At 50.5% G+C, this 21,355-nt stretch overlaps 1 protein-coding gene across 3 annotated transcripts in view; it reads right to left on the bottom strand.

Annotated features, from left to right (window-relative positions):
- Positions 1-21,355, bottom strand: part of DHX57 (DExH-box helicase 57) — a 149,058-nt gene that overhangs the window by 71,542 nt on the left and 56,161 nt on the right. For all 3 annotated transcript variants that reach the window (XM_075339468.1, XM_075339470.1, XM_075339469.1), the window contains exons 12-15: positions 16,547-16,764; positions 9,180-9,296; positions 544-640; positions 280-453 (exon numbers count right to left, since the gene is read on the bottom strand). In XM_075339468.1, the coding sequence (XP_075195583.1) occupies positions 280-453; positions 544-640; positions 9,180-9,296; positions 16,547-16,764 (606 nt within the window). The remainder of the gene's footprint in view (positions 1-279; positions 454-543; positions 641-9,179; positions 9,297-16,546; positions 16,765-21,355) is intronic.

Genomic DNA, 21,355 nt, shown 5'->3' with positions numbered 1-21,355 from the left:
AAAGCAGCCTTATTTTACAGATCTATACTATGGTAATGTCCGTTTTTCTTGAGAAGTATGTCTTTCATCAATGCTGAGCAATGCTAGCAGAAGTATGATTGCTGCTCTGCTGTACATATGACCAAATTTAATATTGTACCAGACTGATAAGCAAATATAATTTCTGTTAGTAAAGATCAGCAGGTCCTGGAACTGGTGGACAGTTGCCGTAAGACATCACCAGTCAGTAGCAATGCTGATGCTCACATGTACAGGTCTTATTTCTGGCACATGTAATACCTTTTTTCTCTCATCTTGCCCGAGTCAATAACATATACCACATCGTCAATGGTGATAGAAGTTTCAGCAATGTTGGTGGAGATAATTATCTTTGTAACTCCTTGCGGTGGCTTAATGAAGACTGCCTGCTGTTCCTCGCTGGATAAGGACGAGTGTAGGGGGTAAATTACACACCTGTCGGAGGGATCAGATGATCAGTAATGACTATGTTGTGCCAATGTATTCTTAGGGTAACATATATATAACAAACAATGAGAAATGTACCTCTTACTACGCCTATTACTAAACAAGGCGTTTGATTGCAACTGTTCATACAGCATCTTGATTTCTGCAAAACCGGGAAGAAATACTAAAACCGCTCCTAATAAAAGAAATAAAAACACAGGTGGTGCAGGTGATTATTACAATACTAGACACGGATACACAAATGTAGACAGACATGTATTAAAAGGAAATTAAACTGCAGCAGAATTGTTCAGGTTGATTTCCAAACCTGTTCAGGGGGCTCAACTTATGTCTCCCACGTCTGTGCGCTCATATAAAATGATATGAAATTCATATAACTCTGATACGGAACCAGTCCAGAGGAGGAAGACATCGTCTATGTATCTCTACCACCCAAGAACTTCAGCAAAGTGGTGGGACACATTAGATAAGATCCTCCAATGACATCATAACCAAATTAGCATGTGTGGGCACCATGTTCATGCCCATAGCGGTCCTTCATTGCTCTATATAATAATCATCACTGAATAAGAAATAATTATTACGTAGTACAATTTCAAGGAAATTCATCATAAATTCAGTACTACTTGATGTGAATGTTGTCTTATTTAAACTTTCACGCATTACTGCCAGACCTTTTGTATGACAGTAATGAATGGAGGGTGATTTGAACTTTTGGGGGTTTTTTTATATATATTTTTTTTAATTTTACTAGTCTCCCAAGGGGGCTATAAGGATCAGCAGTCTGATTGCTCGTTCATTTCTGCAGATCAGAGCAGCACAGCTCTGATCACCAGAAATGCTGAGTTCTTGTTACAGCCACTGCTCTGTTGGCTGTAACAGGAACTACGTCATGATAGCGACAGGAGCCATCACATGACCCGTTGCTACCATGGCAACCATCGGCTCCCCCATGATCGCATCATAGGGCCTCTGCTGGTGGCAGGGAAAGGCGATTTCCCCACTGCAGCTATTTAAAACCGCATGGTCACATTTTGACAGTGCGATTTAAGGGGTTAACAGGCGCGGGTGAATCGCAGATCTACCCACACCTGATAGCCGCACATTTCTGCTGTACAAATCAGCAGACATGTACGGAGATCGCCACTGGCTCACCGCAGCTTAGGATCTACCATTACATCCTAGGTCTTGAAGGGGTTAAAAAAATAAAAATAAAATAACAATGCTAGGGTATGTCCTCCTCATCTGCAAATTACTCTCAATTCCTGCAAAATCCTATTTTTGAGATCTGCTATACAACAGGCTTGCTACCTCAAATTCTCTGAGGCCTCCTTCACACGTCCATCTAAACACGTATGTGACAGAATGGTTCTGCTGTCAGTCAGCTTTTTACATCAGTGTACGGTCTGCATCCGTTTTTACCATCAGGGTGCCAGAGTTTTTTCATAGATGGCTAAAGAAATAAATAAATGACAAAGCTTCTATACTTTGCAATATTGCGCAGGAACAGCACACAGATGCCATCCATGTGCTGTACATGTTTTTCATGGACACATTGTATTGGCCCTTGTCATCTGTGCTGCTGAGAAAAATAGATATGTCTCCGTTTGGTTTGCACGGACACATGACTATCACCATATTTTATAAGGGGTACGTGTGGTATCTGTGAAAAAAAATGGTTACCACATGTATTGAAAACATGGATGTGTGAAGGGGGCTTTAAGAGGGGCACTCTGGGGAGATTAAAATGTAATTATAACATAACATTGGAAACTATAAATACTGAAATACTTTCCTTCCTCTTTCCTTTGCATTGGACTTTTTGGAGTTGTTAGCGCAGACATTCTGGCAGATTCTCAACACATCGGCTGGCATATCATTGGTGCAACCTATGAGGCCGCACGGGGATTAAGGGGTGCTTTACATGTTGTGACATCGCTACTGATAGATCGTCGGGGTCACAGTTGTTGTGACGCACATCCAGCGGCGGTAGCGACATCGCAATGTGTAAATCCTAGGAGCGACGATGAACGAGCACAAAACAGTCAAAAAAAGAGAATTTTGTTACTTACCGTAAATTCTTTTTCTTATAGTTCCGACATGGGAGACCCAGACCATGGGTGTATAGCTTCTGCCTCCGGAGGACACACAAAGTACTACACTCAAACGTGTAGCTCCTCCCTCCTAGCATATACACCCCCTGGTAGCCAGTCCTAGCCAGTTTAGTGCAAAAGCTGAAGGAGGACATCCACCCACAAGTAGAGACAGAGCAAAACCCGGAACAACCGAAACCTCTGTTTACAACAACAACAGCCGGTGAAAACACACGGAACAAGAAACCTGCCAACAGGCAATAGGGAGGGTGCTGGGTCTCCCATGTCGGAACTATAAGAAAAAGAATTTACGGTAAGTAACAAAATTCTCTTTTTCTTCATCGTTCCTTATGGGAGACCCAGACCATGGGACGTTCCAAAGCAGTTCCAATAAACAGAAAAACTGAGAAGTAGGCGAAACCTAACTTCACAAATGGGCGACAGCCGCCTGAAGGATGCGTCTGCCCAAGCTCGCATCTGCCGAAGCATGAGCATGCACTTGGTAGTGCTTCGAAAAGGTAAGCAGACTAATCCAAGTGGCAGTCTGACAGACCTGCTGAGCCGTAGCCTGGGCCTGAAAGCCTAAGAGGCACCGACAGCTCTGGTCAAGTGTGCCTTGATCCCCGGTGGGGGAGGCACTTGAGTACACTGGTAGGTATCGGAAATGGCCGACCTAATCCAACGAGCCAGGGTCGGCTTAGATGCCGAGAGGCCCTTACGCTGACCAGTGGTCAGCACAAAAGAGAGGTGCACCGCCTAAGAACAGCGGTGCGAGACACATAGATCCGGAGCTCCCGCACCAGATCCAGAGTATGCAACGCCTTTTCAAAGCGATGAACAGGAGCCGGACAAAAGGAAGGCAGGGAAAATGCCCCGGTTAAGGTGGAAGCAGCAACCACCTTAGGGAGAAAGTCCGGAGTCGGACGGAGAACCACCTTGTCTTGATGAAAAACCAAAAAAGGGGGTGACTCCGAAGAGAATGCAGCCAAAACAGAGACTCTCTTGAGGGAAATTATGGCCACTAGAAAGACCACTTTCTGTGAAAGACGAAACAAAGAAACCTCCCTAAGAGGCTCAAAGGGGGGTTTCCGGAAGCCGTGAGGACCGGATTAAGGTCCCAGGGCTCCAAAGGCCGCCGGTAAGGCGGAATGATGTGAGATGCGCCCTGCATGAAGGAGGGCACCTGAGCCAGCCGGGCGATACGACGCTGGCACAACACTGACAGAGCCGAGACCTGTCCCTTAAGGGAATTGAGGGATAGTCCTAGCTGCAGACCGGACTGTAGAAGGGACAGGAGGGTTGGCAAGGCCAAAAGGCCAAAGGATACTTCCGAGCTCGAGTCATAGTGGAGATGACTTCAGGAGGGATACCAGAAGTCGTCAAGATCCAGGACTCAAAAGCCACGCTGTCAATCTGAGAGCCGCAGGATTCTGGCGGAAAGACGGACCTCGTGAGAGAAGGTCTGGACAGTCCGGGAGATGCCATGGCACCTCTACGGACAGATGGAGCAGGTCTGGGTACCAAGCTTGCCTGGGTCAGTCTGGAGTAATGAGAATGACCCGACGGCCCTCCTTTCTGATCTTGCGCAGGACTCTGGGCAAGAGCTAGAGGGGGAAACACGTAAGACAGACGAAGCTGGGACCAAACTTGAACTAGTGCGTCTGCCGCAAAAACCTGAGGATCGTGGAGCCACGGTTTGACGGCTGAGATAATCTGCCTCACAGTTTTCCACGTCTGGGATGTGGGCTGCGGATATGGTGGACTAGGAGTCCTCCGTCCACTGAAGAATGCGTTGAACCTCCAACATTGCCAGGCGGCTGAGTGTCCCGCCCTGGAGGTTGATGTAGGCAAACGCTGTCGCGTTGTCTGACTGGACTCGAATGTGCCTGGCCGCCAACAGATGGTGAAAGGCTTAGAGAGCTAGAAACACAGCTCTGATTTCCAGCACATTGATCCAGAGGGCTGATTCGGACAGAGTCCAAGTGCCCTGCGCTCCATGGTGGAGATATACTGCTCCCCAGCCGGATAGACTAGCATCCTGGTGAGGATCACCCGGGACGGGGCCAGGAAGGAGCGTCCCTGAGACAGAGGGGCCGAAGCCACCACTGAAATGAGCCCCTGGTCTGTGGCGAAGCCACCACCCCGTGGAAGGAGGAAGTCCGCTCGTTCCAACAGCGGAAAATATCCAGCCGCAGAGGACGCAGATGGAACTGGGCAAGGGAATCGCTTCCATTGACGCCACTATCTGATCCAGCACCTGTATTAGGTACCTGATGGAACGACGTCGACCGCCAGTGGAGGGACTGCTGTTTGACTAAGGGCAGCTTCACAAGTGCCGACAGAGTCTCGAATTGCGTCCCTGGGTACGTGAACTTCTGGGTCGAAGTCAGAGTGGACTTGGACAGAATGACAAGCCACCCGAATTGGTTAGAGTGGCGAGAGTGAGCGAGGCACTCCGCTAACAGTCTGCACTGGATGAAGCCCAGACTAGAAGGCAGTCCAGGGCAAAAGGATCACTGCCAACCCCTAGAGGTGCAGGACCGCAATCACAGCTGCCCCGACCTTGAGAATACTCGAGGGGCCGTGGCTAACCCCAAGGGAAGAGCCACGAATTGGACCACTCCGATTGCAAAACATAGCCAACGCTGGTGTGAAACTGCGATTGGCACATGCAGATAGGCATCTCTGATGTCGATGGATGCTAGGGAATCTCCTTGGGTCATTGATTGATCGCAGAGACTCCATGCGAAAATGCCGCACCTGAACATGCTTGAGAAGCTTGAGATCCAGGTCGGAAGGCACCGCCCTCTTCGGGGACTAGGAATAGATTTAAGCAGAAATCTCAGAACCGTTCCCAGTCGGGAACCGGTACAATTACTCCATTGGCCTGCAAGAATGCCACGGCCTGTGAGAAGGCGGCGGCCTTGGAGCAGGGGGGAGTTGACAAAAAAAATCTGTTTGGCGGGCTGGATAGAATTCTATCCTGTAGCCGTGGGAGATGGTATCCCGCACCCACTGATCGGAGACGTGTTAAAACCATACGTCGCCAAAGTGGGAGAGCCTGCCACCGACCAAGGACGTTGCTGGCGTGGCCAGATAGCCAGGAGGAGGCTGACTTAGTGGCAGCATCTCCTGCGGTCTTCTGAGGACGCGGCTTCGTGCGCCATTTGGGTTTACGATCCTTGGCTGAGCTAGTGGACGAGGCCGAGGGCTTAGAGAACGATCAGATGGAGGAACGAAAAGAACGAAACCTCGACTGATTCCTGCCCTGGACAGGTTTCCTGGTTTAGGTTTGTGGCATGGAAGAACTCTTCCCGCCAAGAGCTTCCTTAATAATTTCATCCAGTTGTTCCCGAATAGTCTGGTCCCAACAAAAGGGAGCCCAGCAAGGAACTTCTTTAGAAGCATCTGCCTTCCACTTCCGAAGCCACAGGAGCCTGCGGATAGCGAGGAAATTAGCCGAGGCCACCGCAGTGCGGTGAGAGTCTCCAGCATGGCAGACATGGCATAGGATGAAAAGACTGAAGTCTGGAAGTTAAGGCAACCATTTCGGGCATAGAGTCCCTGTGAGGGAATGCATCTCCTCTAGAGAAGCAGAGATGGCTTTGAAAGCCCGCACTGCTGCAAAAGCTGAGGAGAACGAGGCCCCTGCCGCCTCCATACTGATTTGGCCAGAAGGACAACCTGGCGGACAGCAAAACCTTAAGTGAGGAGCCATCAGCCACTGATACAACGGTCCGGGCTGAGAGTCTAAACACCGGAGGGACCACCTTTGGTGAATGAGCCCACTCCTTGACCACCACTGGTGGAAAGGGAAAACTGTCATCAGAACCACGCTTTGGGAAGCGTTTGTCAGAGCAGACCCTGGGCTTGGTCACAGTGGCCTGAAAACTGGAGTGGTTAAGGAACACACTCCTTGTTCTCTTAGGCAAGGTAAACTGGTGCCTTTTTGCCAGAGAGGGTTGCTCCTTTGATACTGGCGGATTGAGGTCCAGTACAGAATTAATGTACAGTGGGATCCTTAGAGAGGTGCCGTCAGCCACTGATACAACTATCCGGGCTGAAAGTCTAGACACCGGAGGGACCACCCTTGGAGAATGAGCTCACTCCTTGACCACCTCTGGTGGAAGGGGGAAACAGTCATAAGAACCACGCTTTGGGAGCGTCTGTCAGGACAGGCTCTGGGCTTGGTCACAGTGGGCTGAAAACTGGAGTGGTTAAGGAACACACTCCTTGTTCTCTTTAAGGTATACTGATGCCTTTCTGCCAGAGGGGGATGCTCCCCTAATACAGGCGGATTGAGGTCCAGTACAAATATAATGGACGCAATCAAATCATTAGCATCTGCATCACCTTCGGACAGATCAATGGTACATGAAGTAGCGTCCGAGCCCCTAGTAAAGACATCCTCCTCGTCCAGTGAGTCAGCTCGTGAATCAGAGCTGCGGGACGGGGAAGGACAGGGGACCCTGCGTCTCCATTTTAGGAGGACGGGGTCTGAGACCAGATGAAGAGTCCTCTGTGAGCTTTGCTGAGCGAGCCGTAGCAGCAGAAGCGCCCTGAGAAGGGGGCTAATGCATGCTCAGCACCACCGGAGCCGGAGCAGCTGGAGGGACCACTGATGAGCCTCCAGGCTGAGGGACCACTGTGTTCATGTGCTCGGTACAGGCAGTACGAGTCTACATGCAGTGCATATTAAGGACAGCCTTGCAGCCTTGCTCTGATGTGAAACATGCTGCAGAAGTGGGGGCTCTGTCCAGAATGACCCCCAGCAGAGTATATAAACAGAGAATATAAGCAGCTGCACAACCGGAGGTTGTGGCTTGCCAGACCGTTTAACCTACATTTCTGTGCCCTCCAGTCCCCCAGCCCAGGCCCCCATTTGTCACAATGTGGTATCTCTGTGCCTATGCAGACATTGAGAACGCTGAGAAAATGGCGACCGGAGCGAGGAGAGGGGGCAAATGAGGTATACAGGGGAGGGAATCTTTCCTCAGTGAGGAGTGTCCGTTCCCTGTGCTGAACAGCCGCTGGGCGGAGCCGCACTGTCCCTCTGCATGACTGACATGCAGGAGCAGTGAAACCGAAACTAGGCCTCAGGCGAAGCCGGGGCCTAGATTTAAACATGCGGCCAGCGTGCAGGCACCATCGGCGCGGTTCTCCAGTAAAAACTGGAGAACCGGCCGGAAATGTTAACACAATCATATAACACACTCTCCCCAATATATAAAATACAAGGGACCCCTGGAAAGACCACTTTCTGTGGTAAAAACGTCTCAGTACTTAGCTTGTGAGACGCAGGTGCCAGGTCCCTGGGAGGTGAGCGCTCCGTCCGGCAGGATCCTGAAAGGGCTGCGGATGGAGACCGGTCTCCTGCAAAGCAGTGAGAACCGTGATGGCTCCCACTTCAAGCCAGAGCCCCAGGGGATGGTGAAGGAGCGCGGCATGTGAAGGCTCCAGCCTTGTAAAATCAACCTTAACAGCACCGCCGACACAGTGGGGTGAGAAGGGACATGCCGGGAGTCCAGACTGGACCCGCTTTTCTTCCAAATCTTTGAAATCAAAAAAATCAAAAATCAAAAATCAGAGAATGCATGTGTGTGTGTGACCTCCTGAACACAAAGCATTGAAACTGGCTAGGACTGGCTACCAGGGGGTGTATATGCTAGGAGGGAGGAGCTACACATTTGAGTGTAGTACTTTGTGTGTCCTCCGGATGCAGAAGCTATACACCCATGGTCTGGGTCTCCCATAAGGAACGATGAAGAAATTGCTTATCTGTGTCACGTCGTTCATTTTCATAATGTTGCTCCTGCTGCAGATATGATGTTGTTTGTCGTTCCTGCAGCACCACACATCGCTGTGTGTGACACCACAGGAACGACAAACATCTCCTTACCTGCGTCCACCGTCAATGCAGAAGGAAGGAGGTGGGCGGGATGTTACGTCCCGCTCATCTCCGCCCCTCCGCTTCTATTGGCCGGCCGCTTAGTGATGGTATTGCGGTGACGCCGAACGCACCTCCCCCTTGAAGGAGGGATTGTTTGGCGGTCACCGCGACGTCGCCGACAAGGTATGTGCGTGTGAAGCTGCCGTAGCGATATGCTATCGCGCTGGACATCGCTAGTAATTGCTAGCGATGTCGCAACGTGTAAAGCCCGCCTAAGAGGAAAAGGATCCATTTCTACCTCCACGCAGGAGGAACTGTGCATTGTGAGGAGCTATTGGACTGCAAAGTGCCGATATACTGTTCTTGAACAGGGGCCCTTTTCTGTTGGTGTCTCAATGGATTTGGTTTACAGGCTGCCATCGTGATTGCTCCAGTTCACCACATGGGAATGTCCGTAGTATGGTATTTTACCTTATGTGGTGGCGGTTGTCGGTGGTGGAAGATCATTGGCTACATGTTAACAAAGACCAGCAGAGCATCATGTATATTTTGTAACATTTACAAATACAAAATACAACTTTGTTTCATATGGTCAGAACCCCTGGAATTAATGGGTCTTTAAATTGACTAATGTTAAAATAAATGTTAAAATAAAAAAGGGAAAAAAAAACAAAACTGTCTAGAAGGAGCAAGACAACATATAATTCACTTTTCACTGACCGTTTACTAACCTGGTGGATAAGCGTGGTCTCCACTGACTATCCATTCCAAAAGAGATTCGATCAAATCCAAGTTAATTTTATCCAAGTCCATAGCAGACAGTGTTTTAATAACGGATTTACTAACTCCTGTGATCAGATCAGTAGAAAAAAAAATAAATCATACATTTATACAGTGAATGTCACAATAAAAGAAGGGAATTTTGTTTACTTACCGTAAATTCCTTTTCTTCTAGCTCCAATTGGGAGACCCAGACAGTGGGTGTATAGCTACTGCCTCTGGAGGCCGCACAAAGAACTACACTTAAAAGTGTAAGGCCCCTCCCCTTCTGGCTATACACCCTCCCGTAGGAGTACGGATTCCTCAGTTTTAGTACCAAAGCAAGGAGGAGGAAAGCCAATAACAGTTTCAAAACAAATTCAATCCGATAACAAGATCGGAGAACTTAAGAAACAACATGAACAACATGTGCACCCGAAAAACGAAACCCTAAGAACAAATAGGGCGGGTGCTGGGTCTCCCAATTGGAGCTAGAAGAAAAGGAATTTACGGTAAGTAAACAAAATTCCCTTCTTCTTTTTCGCTCCTAATTGGGAGACCCAGACAGTGGGACGTCCAAAAGCAGTCCCTGGGTGGGTAAAAAGATACCACATGAACGGGCTGTCAGACAGCCTCTTCCTACAGGTGGGCCACCGCCGCCTGAAGGACCTGTCTACCTAGGCTGGCATCTGCCGAAGCGTAGGTATGCACTTGATAGTGTTTGGTAAACGTGTGCAGACTCGACCAGGTAGCCGCCTGGCACACTTGCTGAGCCGTAGCCTGATGCCGCAATGCCCAGGACGCACCCACGGCTCTGGTAGAATGGGCCTTCAGTCCAGATGGAATCGGAAGCCCAGCAGAACGGTATGTGTGAAGAATTGGTTCCTTGATCCACCGCGCAAGGGTGGATTTGGAAGCTTGCGATCCCTTATGCTGACCAGCGACTAGGACAAAGAGCGCATCAGAACGGCGTAGAGGCGCCGTGCGAGAAATGTAAATCCTGAGTGCTCTCACCAGGTCCAACAGATGTAAACCCTTTTCAAATTGGTGAACTGGATGCGGACACAAAGATGGCAAAGTGATATCCTGATTGAGATGAAAGGAAGAAACCACCTTGGGAGAAAACTCCGGAATTGGACGCAGTACTACCTTGTCTTGGTGAAACACCAGGAAGGGAGATTTGCAAGATAACGCCGCTAGCTCGGACACTCTTCGAAGAGACGTGACCGCCACAAGAAAAACTACTTTTTGTGAAAGCCGAGAAAGGGAAACCTCTTTCAACGGCTCGAAAGGCGGCTTCTGGAGAGCAATGAGAACCTTGTTCAGATCCCAGGGTTCCAATGGCCGTTTGTAAGGAGGAACGATATGACAAACTCCTTGGAGAAAAGTGCGTACTTTAGAAAGCCGTGCCAAGCGCTTCTGAAAGAATACGGATAGCGCGGAGACTTGACCCTTAAGCGAGCTAAGCGACAAACCTTTTTCCAACCCAGACTGCAGGAAGGAAAGAAAAATTGGCAATGCAAATGGCCAGGGAGAAAACCCTTGAGCCAAGCACCACGCTAAGAATATCTTCCACGTCCTGTGATAGATCTTAGCTGAGGATGGTTTTCTAGCCTGTCTCATTGTGGCAACAACTTCATGAGATAAACCTGAGGCCGCTAGGATCCAGGACTCAATGGCCACACAGTCAGGTTCAGGGCCGCAGAATTCAGATGGAAAAACGGCCCTTGAGACAGCAAATCTGGACGGTTTGGTAGTGTCCACGGTTGGCCTACCGTGAGATGCCACAGATCCGGGTACCACGACCTTCTTGGCCAATCTGGAGCGACGAGTATGGCTCGATGGCAGTCGGACTTGATTTTCCGGAGAACTCTGGGTAACAATGCTAGAGGTGGGAACACATAGGGGAGTCGGAATTGCGACCAATCCTGAACCAAGGCGTCTGCCGCCAGCGCTCGGTGATCGTGAGACCGTGCCATGAAAACTGGGACCTTGTTGTTGTGCCGTGACGCCATCAGATCGACGTCCGGCGTCCCCCAGCGGCAACAGATCTGTTGAAACACGTCCGGGTGAAGGGACCATTCTCCTGCGTCCATGCCCTGGCGACTGAGAAAGTCTGCTTCCCAGTTTTCCACGCCTGGGATGTGAACTGCGGATATGGTGGACGCTCTGCTTTCCACCCACGTCAAAATCCGCTGGACTTCTTGAAAAGCTTGGCGACTGCGTGTTCCCCCTTGGTGGTTGATGTACGCCACCGCCGTGGAATTGTCCGACTGAATCCGAATCTGCTTGCCTTCCAGCCATTGTTGGAAGGCTCGCAGGGCAAGATAGATTGCTCTGATTTCCAGAACATTGATCTGCAGGGTGGACTCTTCCTGAGTCCACGTCCCCTGAGCCCTGTGGTGGAGAAACACCGCTCCCCACCCTGATAGGCTCGCATCCGTCGTGACCACTGCCCAGGACGGGGGAAGGAACGACTTTCCCTGTGACAATGAGGTGGGGAGAAGCCACCAACGCAGAGAGTCCTTGGCAGTTTGAGAGAGGGAGACAGTCCTGTCGAGGGACGTCGATTTCCCATCCCATTGGCGTAGAATGTCCCATTGTAGAGGGCGCAGATGAAACTGCGCGAACGGGACTGCCTCCATTGCTGCTACCATCTTTCCTAGGAAATGCATGAGGCGCCTCAGTGAGTGCGACTGGCTCTGAAGGAGAGATTGCACTCCAGTCCGTAGCGAGCACTGCTTGTCCAGTGGAAGCCTCACTATCGCTGAGAGAGTATGAAACTCCATGCCAAGATAAGTCAGAGATTGGGTCGGGGTTAGATGAGACTTTGGAAAGTTGATAATCCACCCGAAACTCTGGAGAGTGTCTAGTGCCACCTTCAGACTGTGTTGGCATGCCTCTTGAGAGGGTGCCTTTATAAGCAGGTCGTCTAGATACGGGATGACCGAGTGACCCTGCGAGTGCAGAACAGCTACTACTGCTGCCATGACTTTGGTGAAGACCCGGGGGGCTGTTGCCAGACCGAAAGGTAACGCTACGAACTGTAGGTGTTCGTCGTGTATGACGAAGCGTAGGAAACGCTGATGCTCTGGTGCAATCGGCACGTGGAGATACGCATCTTTGATGTCTATTGATGCTAGAAAATCTCCTTGAGACATTGAGGCTATGACGGAGCGTAGGGATTCCATCCGGAACCTCCTGACTTTTACGTGTCTGTTGAGCAACTTTAGATCCAGGACGGGTCGATACGATCCGTCCTTTTTTGGGACCACAAACAGATTGGAGTAAAAACCGTGACCTTGTTCCTGAAGAGGGACGGAGGTCACCACTCCTTCCGCCTTTAGAGCGGCCACCGCCTGCAACAGAGCATCGGCTCGGTCTGGTGGTGGAGAAGTTCTGAAGAAACGAGTTGGCGGACGAGAACTGAACTCTATCCTGTACCCGTGAGACAGAATATCCCTCACCCAACGGTCTTTGACGCGTGACAGCCAAATGTCGCCAAAGTGGGAAAGCCTCCCACCGACCGCGGGTGTGGGAATCGGAGACCGCAAGTCAGGAGGACGCCGTCTTGGCAACGGTTCCTCCGGCTGTCCTTTTTGGGCGTGACTGAGACCTCCAAGAATCTGAGCGTCTCTGGTCTTTTTGAGTCTTTTTTGACGAGGCGAATTGGGACCTGCCCGGTCCTCGAAAGGACCGATAACCAGACTGACCCTTCCTCTGTTGGGGTTTGTTTTGTCTGTGTTGCGGTAAGGATGAGTCCTTACCCTTGGAGTGTTTGATGATTTCATCCAAACGCTCTCCAAACAATCGGTCACGAGAAAAAGGCAAATTGGTTAAGCACTTCTTGGAATGAGAATCTGCTTTCCAATGTCTCAACCACAGGGCCCTACGCAAAACAACGGAGTTGGCTGACGCCACTGCCGTGCGGCTTGTAGCGTCAAGAACAGCATTAATCGCGTACGACGCGAATGCCGCCATTTGCGAGGTCAATGGTGCTACCTGCGGGGCAAATGCACGTGTGACTGAGTCGACTCGCGCAAGCCCGGCTGAGATAGCTTGGAGTGCCCATACGGCCGCAAAAGAAGGCGCTAATGACGCTCCAATCGCTTCATAGATGGATTTCAGCCAGAGCTCCATCTGCCTGTCAGTGGCATCTTTAAGTGCCGCTCCATCTTCAACTGCAACCAAGGATCTAGCTGCAAGCCTGGAAATTGGAGGATCCACTTTTGGACACTGGGTCCAACCCTTGACCACCTCAGGGGGAAAAGGGTAGCGTGTATCTTTAAGCCGTTTAGGAAAACGCCTTTCAGGATAAGCGTGGGGTTTCTGGATTGCGTCTCTAAAGTCAGCGTGGTCCAGAAAAGTGCTTAATGTACGCTTAGGGTATCTGAAATGGATTCTCTCGTGCTGCGAAGCTGACTCCTCTACAAGAGGAGCTGGTGGGGAAATATTTAACATCTTATTGATGTTAAATATAAGATCATTAACTATGGCGTCACCATCTGGTGTATCTAGATTGAGAGCGGTCCCAGGATCAGAATCCTGATCCGTTACGTCCGCCTCATCACCCATAGATTCATCTCGCTGGGATCCTGACCATTGAGATGAATGTGAAGGCCCGTCATAGCGAGCCCGCTTAGGCTGCCTGGGGCCATCGTCCGAGTCAGAGTCTTCACCCTGAGGTGTATATGCCCGTCCCGGAGCTTGGAGCTGAGGGGGACCAGGGGGCAATGATTGCACAGTGTCCGTGGCCTGAAGTACAGGCCTAGCTCGCAATGTGTCAAGAATTTGTGACATAGTGAGAGACATTCTGTCAGCAAAAGCTGCAAACTCAGTTCCTGTCACCTGGACAGCATTCACAGGTGGTACACCCTGGGTCACGTCCAGCAGAGGTCCCGACTGTGCAAGCGCCGCAGGGGCCGAGCACTGCACACAATGGGGGTCCGTGGAGCCTGCTGGTAGAAAAGTCCCACATGCGGTGCAGGAAGCATATAATGTCTGTGCCTTGGCACCCTTGCGTTTTACGGACGACATGCTGCTGGCTCTCTGCAATGTGAGAGAGTCTATAGCCAAAGGGCGACCAGCGCTATGTAATACCAAGTATTTGTAGAAACAAAATACTAAGAATACTACTGGCACAAGAGGGGGTGAGCCCTGAGGGCTGCTTACCGCCCGCTGAATAGCGGGTAAGAGGCGCAGAATTCCTTGTCTGGGTCTCCCCGGCTCCCCTCTGCAGCTCAGCGTGTCAGCAGGAATGGCTGCCGGCGTCTGTGGAGAGGGGCGGTCCGTGGGAGTTCCCAAACAGAAGTGCGGGAAACAGTGTCCCCTCTGTGCCGATTGTGAGGGCTGGAGTATGTAAAAACGACTCCAGCCCTCGGCGCTGATGCACTGGCCAGCGTCCCGCCCCTCTCCTGACTGGCAGGTCTGGGGGCGGGAACGAACGGAAGCAGGCCGCAAAAGCCGGGGACTCGAGTTATCAGCGCGGCCGCCGTAAAAGCGCGGGCCGCGCTGAAGTCCCCGGCGCACCACAAGTGCCAGCCGCGCCGCAGTCCCAGCGGCCGGCGTGACCGATTTCCAGAAGTGGCCAGCGTCCCGCCCCTCTCCTGACTGGCAGGTCTGGGGGCGGGAACGAACGGAAGCAGGCCGCAAAAGCCGGGGACTCGAGTTATCAGCGCGGCCGCCGTAAAAGCGCGGGCCGCGCTGAAGTCCCCGGCGCACCACAAGTGCCAGCCGCGCCGCAGTCCCAGCGGCCGGCGCGACCGATTCCCATAAGTGTGCCTGCTTCAGCGAAGCTGAATGAGGCCATGGCACAAGCGCCGTAGCGCTGATGTCCCCCGGCGCACTACAACACCCAGCATGCTGCGGTGTGAGCGCCAAATGCACGGGGACACAGAGTACCTTGAGGAAGCAGGGCCATGTCCCTGATGTACTCCGCTCCATCCAGCATCTTCTCCAGGGGCTGTAGATGGAGCACGGTCTCAGTGCCTGGAGACCAGTAAATCCCACTTCACCCAGAGCCCTGTAAAAAGGGATGGGGAAGGAATCAGCATGTGGGCTCCTGCCGCCGTACCCGCAATGGGTACCTCAACCTTACAAACACCTCCGACATACAGTGGGGTGAGAAGGGAGCATGCTGGGAGCCCTGTATGGGCCCTCTTTTCTTCCATCCGACATAGTCAGCAGCTGCTGCTGACTAAAAACAATGGAGCTATGCGTGCGTGTCTGACCTCCTGCGCACAAAGCTAAAACTGAGGAATCCGTACTCCTACGGGAGGGTGTATAGCCAGAAGGGGAGGGGCCTTACACTTTTAAGTGTAGTTCTTTGTGCGGCCTCCAGAGGCAGTAGCTATACACCCACTGTCTGGGTCTCCCAATTAGGAGCGAAAAAGAAATGTACGTTTGTTACATAGTTTGAAAACAAGACATAAATCCATCAAGTTAAATCTTCCTTTACCATTAATATATTTTCTAATCACTAGACATAAAAAAAACTCACATTGCCATTTGTGGTGAGAAAAGCATCTAGCCCTTTCTTAAATGCCGTTATATTACCTACTATTACCATCTCGGAGAGAAGGGCATCCTACAGTCTGACTGCTCTAACTGTAAAGAACCCTTTCCTATCTGTATTTGCTTTTCCTCCACATATAATGTATATTCCTTGGTCCTTTGTAAAAACTTTGGAAAGAATAAATAATGTTATTGATCACCCACCCATGTATTTATTTAGATTAATTAAATCTTTAAGGAATCCTTTTATTTAGCTTAGAAAACCCAACTTTTCTAGCCCTTCTTTATAGGAGAGCCCTTCCATTCCATGTAATAATGTAGTTGAGACCTTTAAACTGACTATGTATATTCTTTCTAAAACGTGGAGCCCAAAACTGAATCCTATATTCAAGAAGAGGCTTTATTATATAGATTTATAGAGGGGTAATAATACATTGGGATTCCATCGCTCATTTTATATACCCTAAAATCGTGTTTGCTTTTGCCGCATGATCACAGATTAAAGCCAACGGGCTGTCACTCTCTGAGCTCAGATTCTGTCGTATGGCAACCCACTGGCTTTTATCCCTATGGATCATAAATAAAGGATTTGTATGTGCTTTGGTAATTGGATTATACTAAAGATTGTCCAGTGCTCAGCACTGCAGAAATGAGCTGCTCTCTTTGAAAGACTACGCTCCGGACATACAGATACCTGTGAGATCATACTGAGTTTCTAAAATGTAGTTACAATACAGATGCTTGTTAGACAAGAGCCGATTGGAAGCAGATTCCTCATTTGCATCCTATACCACCCTACAGATCTTATTCTACTCATGTATATTACCACTGTAACGGACTGACAGCTCCTTGAAGCTCAGCTGCTGGTCTGACATGCTATCCTTCACCGTCCTGCTGTCCTGCACAGTCAGGTTTAAATTAATATCTTGCTCCAGTTCTTCAAGAAGCTCTCCATAACTCTTCCCCTTCTTTCCTTTCGAAGAGTCCTGTGAGTAGGAGTGCTTAGATGAGCGATGATAGGGGCTACCATCTTCCAGCACATACCTGTCATGAGGTTAAAAGGAGGATTTAACTGCATAACATTAGCAAGAATACCATTGTCTTTGTTAAAGTGCTAAAAATATAATATTATGGAAGTTCAATTTACACAGAAAATAAAGCTTCACTTTTCTATTACAGTATAATTATTCATACGCATATTTCTCATGAATAGCAATTCACAAAGAACAGGATTTCTGAAAAGTAATTACGTTCTCATTTCTTGAGAAGGCTGTAACAGTTTTCCACTCCGTTTTGCAAAGTCCAAATAAAAACGGATTTTTATGTACTCACCGTAAAATCGTTTTCTCTTAGCCATCATTGGGGGACACAGGACCATGGGTGTTATGCTGCTTATCCATAGGAGGACATCAAGTAGATGCAAAGATGTTAGCTCCTCCCCTGCAGTATACACCCCCTGGCCCAGCCAGGCTACTTCAGATTTAGTACACAAGCAGTAGGAGAACAAGTAACAAAAAACGTGAGTGAATACTCATAACAAAAAAGTACTGAGACAGAAAAAAAGCTAAGACCCAACAGGGCAAAAGGGAGGGTGCTGTGTCCCCCAATGATGGCTAAGAGAAAACGATTTTACGGTGAGTACACAAAAATCCGTTTTTCTTCGACGCCTCATTGGGGGACACAGGACCATGGGACGTCCTAAAGCGCTCCATGGGTGGGTAAACAATAAACAACGCAACCCAAGGACTAGGAACCAGTCCCAGATAGCCAGGAGCGCCTACTGAGATAGGGACTCCACTATCGTTTGCAGAATTTTCCTACCTAGGTTCGCCTCAGCCGAAGCCTGGGTATGGACTGAGTAATGCTTTGAAACAGTATGTAGGCAAGACCAGGTCGCAGCCTTACACCTCTGTTCCACTAAAGCCTGATGCCTAATGGCCCAAGAGGCGCCAACTGCTCGCGTGGAATGAGTCCGCAGCCCACTGGGAATGGGCTTGAGTTGCAAGCGGTAGACCTACTGGATCACAGAGCGAATCCAGCGAGCCAGCATTGCCTATGAAGCTGCCTCTCCTTTCTTAGGCCTTTCAAGAATGACGAACAAGGAGTCTATGTTCCTAAAGGGGCTGTCCTAGGTACGTAATATCTGAGAGCCCTCACAAGGTCTAGCGAATATAGAACCCTTTCCTCCCCAAGGACTGGGTGTGGACAAAAAGAAGGCAGAACAATGTCCTCGTTCATATGAAACGGGGAAGAAACCTTCGGAAAAAAATCCGGAAGGGGGCATAGAACCACCTTGTCCTGATGAAAGATCAGAAAGGGTTCGCGGCAAGAGAGTGCTGCCAGTTCCGAAACTTGTCTGATGGACGTAATCGCCACTAAGAATGTTACCTTCCAGGAGAGAAAGAGCAAGAGAAGATTCCTTAAGAGGTTCAAAAGGGGACCTCTGGATACCGTCCAAAACGAGATCGAGGTCCCATGGGTCCAGCGACCGTTTATACAGGGAAACTAGATGGGAAACACCCTTGAGGACAGTCTTGACTTGCGGATTGCAAGCTAGGCGGTATTGATAGAATATCGAGAGAGATGAAACCTGCCCCTTAAAGGATCTGAGGGCCAACCCCTTTTGCAACCTGACTGCAAAAAAAAAAAACAACAAGAATTCTGGGGATCGCCAGAGGCATAGGTTGGACATTAGATTCCCTGCACTGGGAAAGGAAAGTTTTTCACGTACGGTGGTAAAAACGGGATGAAGGCCGGTTTTCGGGCACTGTACATGGTGGAGATGACCGCAGGAGAGAATCTCGCTCTTGTTAAAGTCCAGGTCTCGATGGCCAGGCTGTCAGCTTCAGGGCTCTGCAGTTCTGATGGGAAATGGGCCCTTGGGTCAGCAGGTCTAGGATGCTTACGAGGCGCCATGAGCAATTGTACTAATTCAGCATACCAGGCGCACCTGGCTACTCCGGTGCTATTAGTATCACCGGGACTATTTCTGCCTTGATCTTCCTGATTACTCGCGGCAGCAGGGGCAGAGGCGAAAAACATGTAAGGCAGACTGAAACGACTTCAGAGACTAGAGCATCCGTGCCGACGGACTGTGCATCACGTGACCTGGCTAAGAATGTGGGTACCTTTGCGTTCAACCTTGAGGCCATTAGATCCACGTCTGGTGTACTCCAGTGAGTGCAGATGTGTGGGAACACTTCTGGGTGGAGAAACCACTCTCCGGCAGCCAGTCCTTGGCGACTTAGAAGGTCCGCCGCCCAGTTCTCTACTCCCGGTATGTGCAACGCTGAAAAACACAGACCCCCGTCGATTCGGCCCAGGTGAGGATCCTGAGGACCTCGAGATAAGCTGTCTTGCTGCTGGTACCTCCCTGCCGATTGACCTACACCACAGCTGTTGCATTGTCTAATTGGACCCGAATCAAATGACCTGCTAGCAGAAGGGGGGAATGACCTGAGCGCGAGAAGATCGCGCTGATTTTTAGAATGATTTCTGGGAAGGGAAGACTCCTGGGGTGTCCAACGTCCCGAAGCAGTATGGAGCCAGTACGCTGCTCCCCAGACTAAGAGGCTGACGTCCGTGGTCAGGAGTAGCCAGTCCACTTGGGGGAGAAAAACTCCTTCTTGATATGGAAGAGGACTGAAGCCACCAGCAAAGCACATACCTGACTGAAGGTGTCAGATGAAAAGTTCGTCCAAGGAAAAGGGGCTCTTGTCCCAGGCAGCTAGAAGCGCAAGCTGCAGTGGGCGGTGGTGTGGCTAAGCGAGCAGCACTGCCTCTATAGCCGCCGCTATCCTACCTAGCACTCTCATGCTGAATCGTATGGAGCGAGAGGAGTACGTAGAGGGCAGTGTACCGCTTGTTGTAGTGCAGTCGCCTTGTCTTGAGGGGAAAATATCAAGCCCCGAAGAGTGTCCAGGGACATGGCCAGGGAGGTGACGGATTTTGACGGGACCGGGGATGATTTGACTGGAGTCAGAAGCCGCCCTAAGCGGGATAGGGTGCCCACAGAGATCTGCACGCTGGTTGAGCCCTTGATGAGGAGGTCATCCAAGCAAGGCAGAACAGCCACTCTACTGGCGTGAAGGGCACTCATGGCGGCCGCCATGACCTTAGTTAAGACCCTTGGTGCTGTGAGAGAGACGAGGGTAGGGCCACAAATGGAAAAAAAAAAAGTCCTGAACCGCGAAGCGGAGGAACTTTTGGTGAGCTGGAGCGATGTGTATGTGCAGGTACGCGTCCCTGATAGCTAGGGAGGCAAGGAATTCTCCTTCGACCATAAAGGTAATAATGGACCCTAGGAAGTCCATTCTGAATCTCCTTACGTGCACGTTTGCTCAGGTGTTAGAGGTCCAGGATGAGACAAACTGACCCGTCCTTTTTTGAGGACCACGAAAGGTTGGAATAGAAGGCCTTGAACCTCTCGCCATCCGGAACAGGTACCTTCACCCCCGCCGTTTGGAGGGAGTGGATTGCTGAGGAGAAGGCCTCGTGGTGTTTTAGAGCCTTTGGGGTTTCAGAAAAGACTGACCAGGGGATCGGGTCTAGAATTCAATGTGGTAACCGGAAGACACAAGGTATCACACCCATTTGTGGTCTGAGGCGGCGGCCCAGATGGAGGAGGACGAGACTCCTCGGTCTTTGTCTAGACTGCCAGGACGAGGTGGACTCGAGGAGGGCTGAGAAGGTCGGGCCCTGCGTGTCTAGTAAAAAACATCCTGGGCTAGAGTTGGGGGAGGGAGGTACTCTTTTCCTCCCGTGGCATCAGACAAAAAAAAGAGCCTGTCCAGATGATCGGCAAACCATCGGTCTGGAAAGGAGTACTGTGAGAGGCTTCTTAGAGACAGAGTCCGCTCTCCATTATCGGAACCAGAGGGCCTTACGGATGGCTATGGTATTTGAGGCGGCAATAACTGCGCAGGTAGCAGCGCCGAGGGAGGCCTGCATGAGGTACTCTGCCGCCGCAGCAATGTGAACGGTTACATCTGTGAGGATCTGAGGGAAACTGGTAGTCCTGGTGCCTGTGCGACCCACATGGAAAGGGAGAGGGACCCGCGGCCTAGAGGCAGAGCGATCGAGCTGCTCCACTTGTCTGTCTGTCGGGTCCTTGAAGGAGGATCCATCAAGTAAAAGACAGGAGGGTCCTTCAAGCCGGCGGAAGCCGGGTGAGGGTCCACCGAGGCCGGATCAGCCCAGCCCTTAGAGACAGCTAAGCCAAAGGGGTACCGGGACTCCATGAGTTTACGGATACTGAAGCGGCGTTAAAATCCCTTTTTTTGAGGTTTCTTCACCCTTTTAAAATGAGACCGCAGGGTCAGTAATAGCAGATGTGAGATCTTCCACATGCAGAGTTTTGGTTGATTGCTGCAATAAGTCCATCGCAGCTTGATCGCTCGGGGAGGTTGAAACCAAGGAATCATCCCGATACAAACATCATTCCCCTTCCTCCGGCTCCTCAGAGACCGTGGAACATGTGGGAGAACCCCATCTGTGTACCCCAGAGGGAGAACCATGGGGGTCATGCCCTTTTTCTGAACTGCAATCGGTGAAGCAGAGGGCTGATTCTTATCAGAAGGACCCTCTATAGAGGTGTCATCAGGCTGCGTTCTGTCCAGGGGCCCCGAGGGGTGTG

The sequence above is a fragment of the Anomaloglossus baeobatrachus genome, chromosome 3 (genome assembly GCF_048569485.1).
Source record: "Anomaloglossus baeobatrachus isolate aAnoBae1 chromosome 3, aAnoBae1.hap1, whole genome shotgun sequence".
In the NCBI taxonomy this organism is placed as follows: Eukaryota; Metazoa; Chordata; class Amphibia; order Anura; family Aromobatidae; genus Anomaloglossus; species Anomaloglossus baeobatrachus.
Note: the sequence above shows the minus strand (reverse complement) of the source record. Positions and strands in the feature narration are given on the sequence as shown.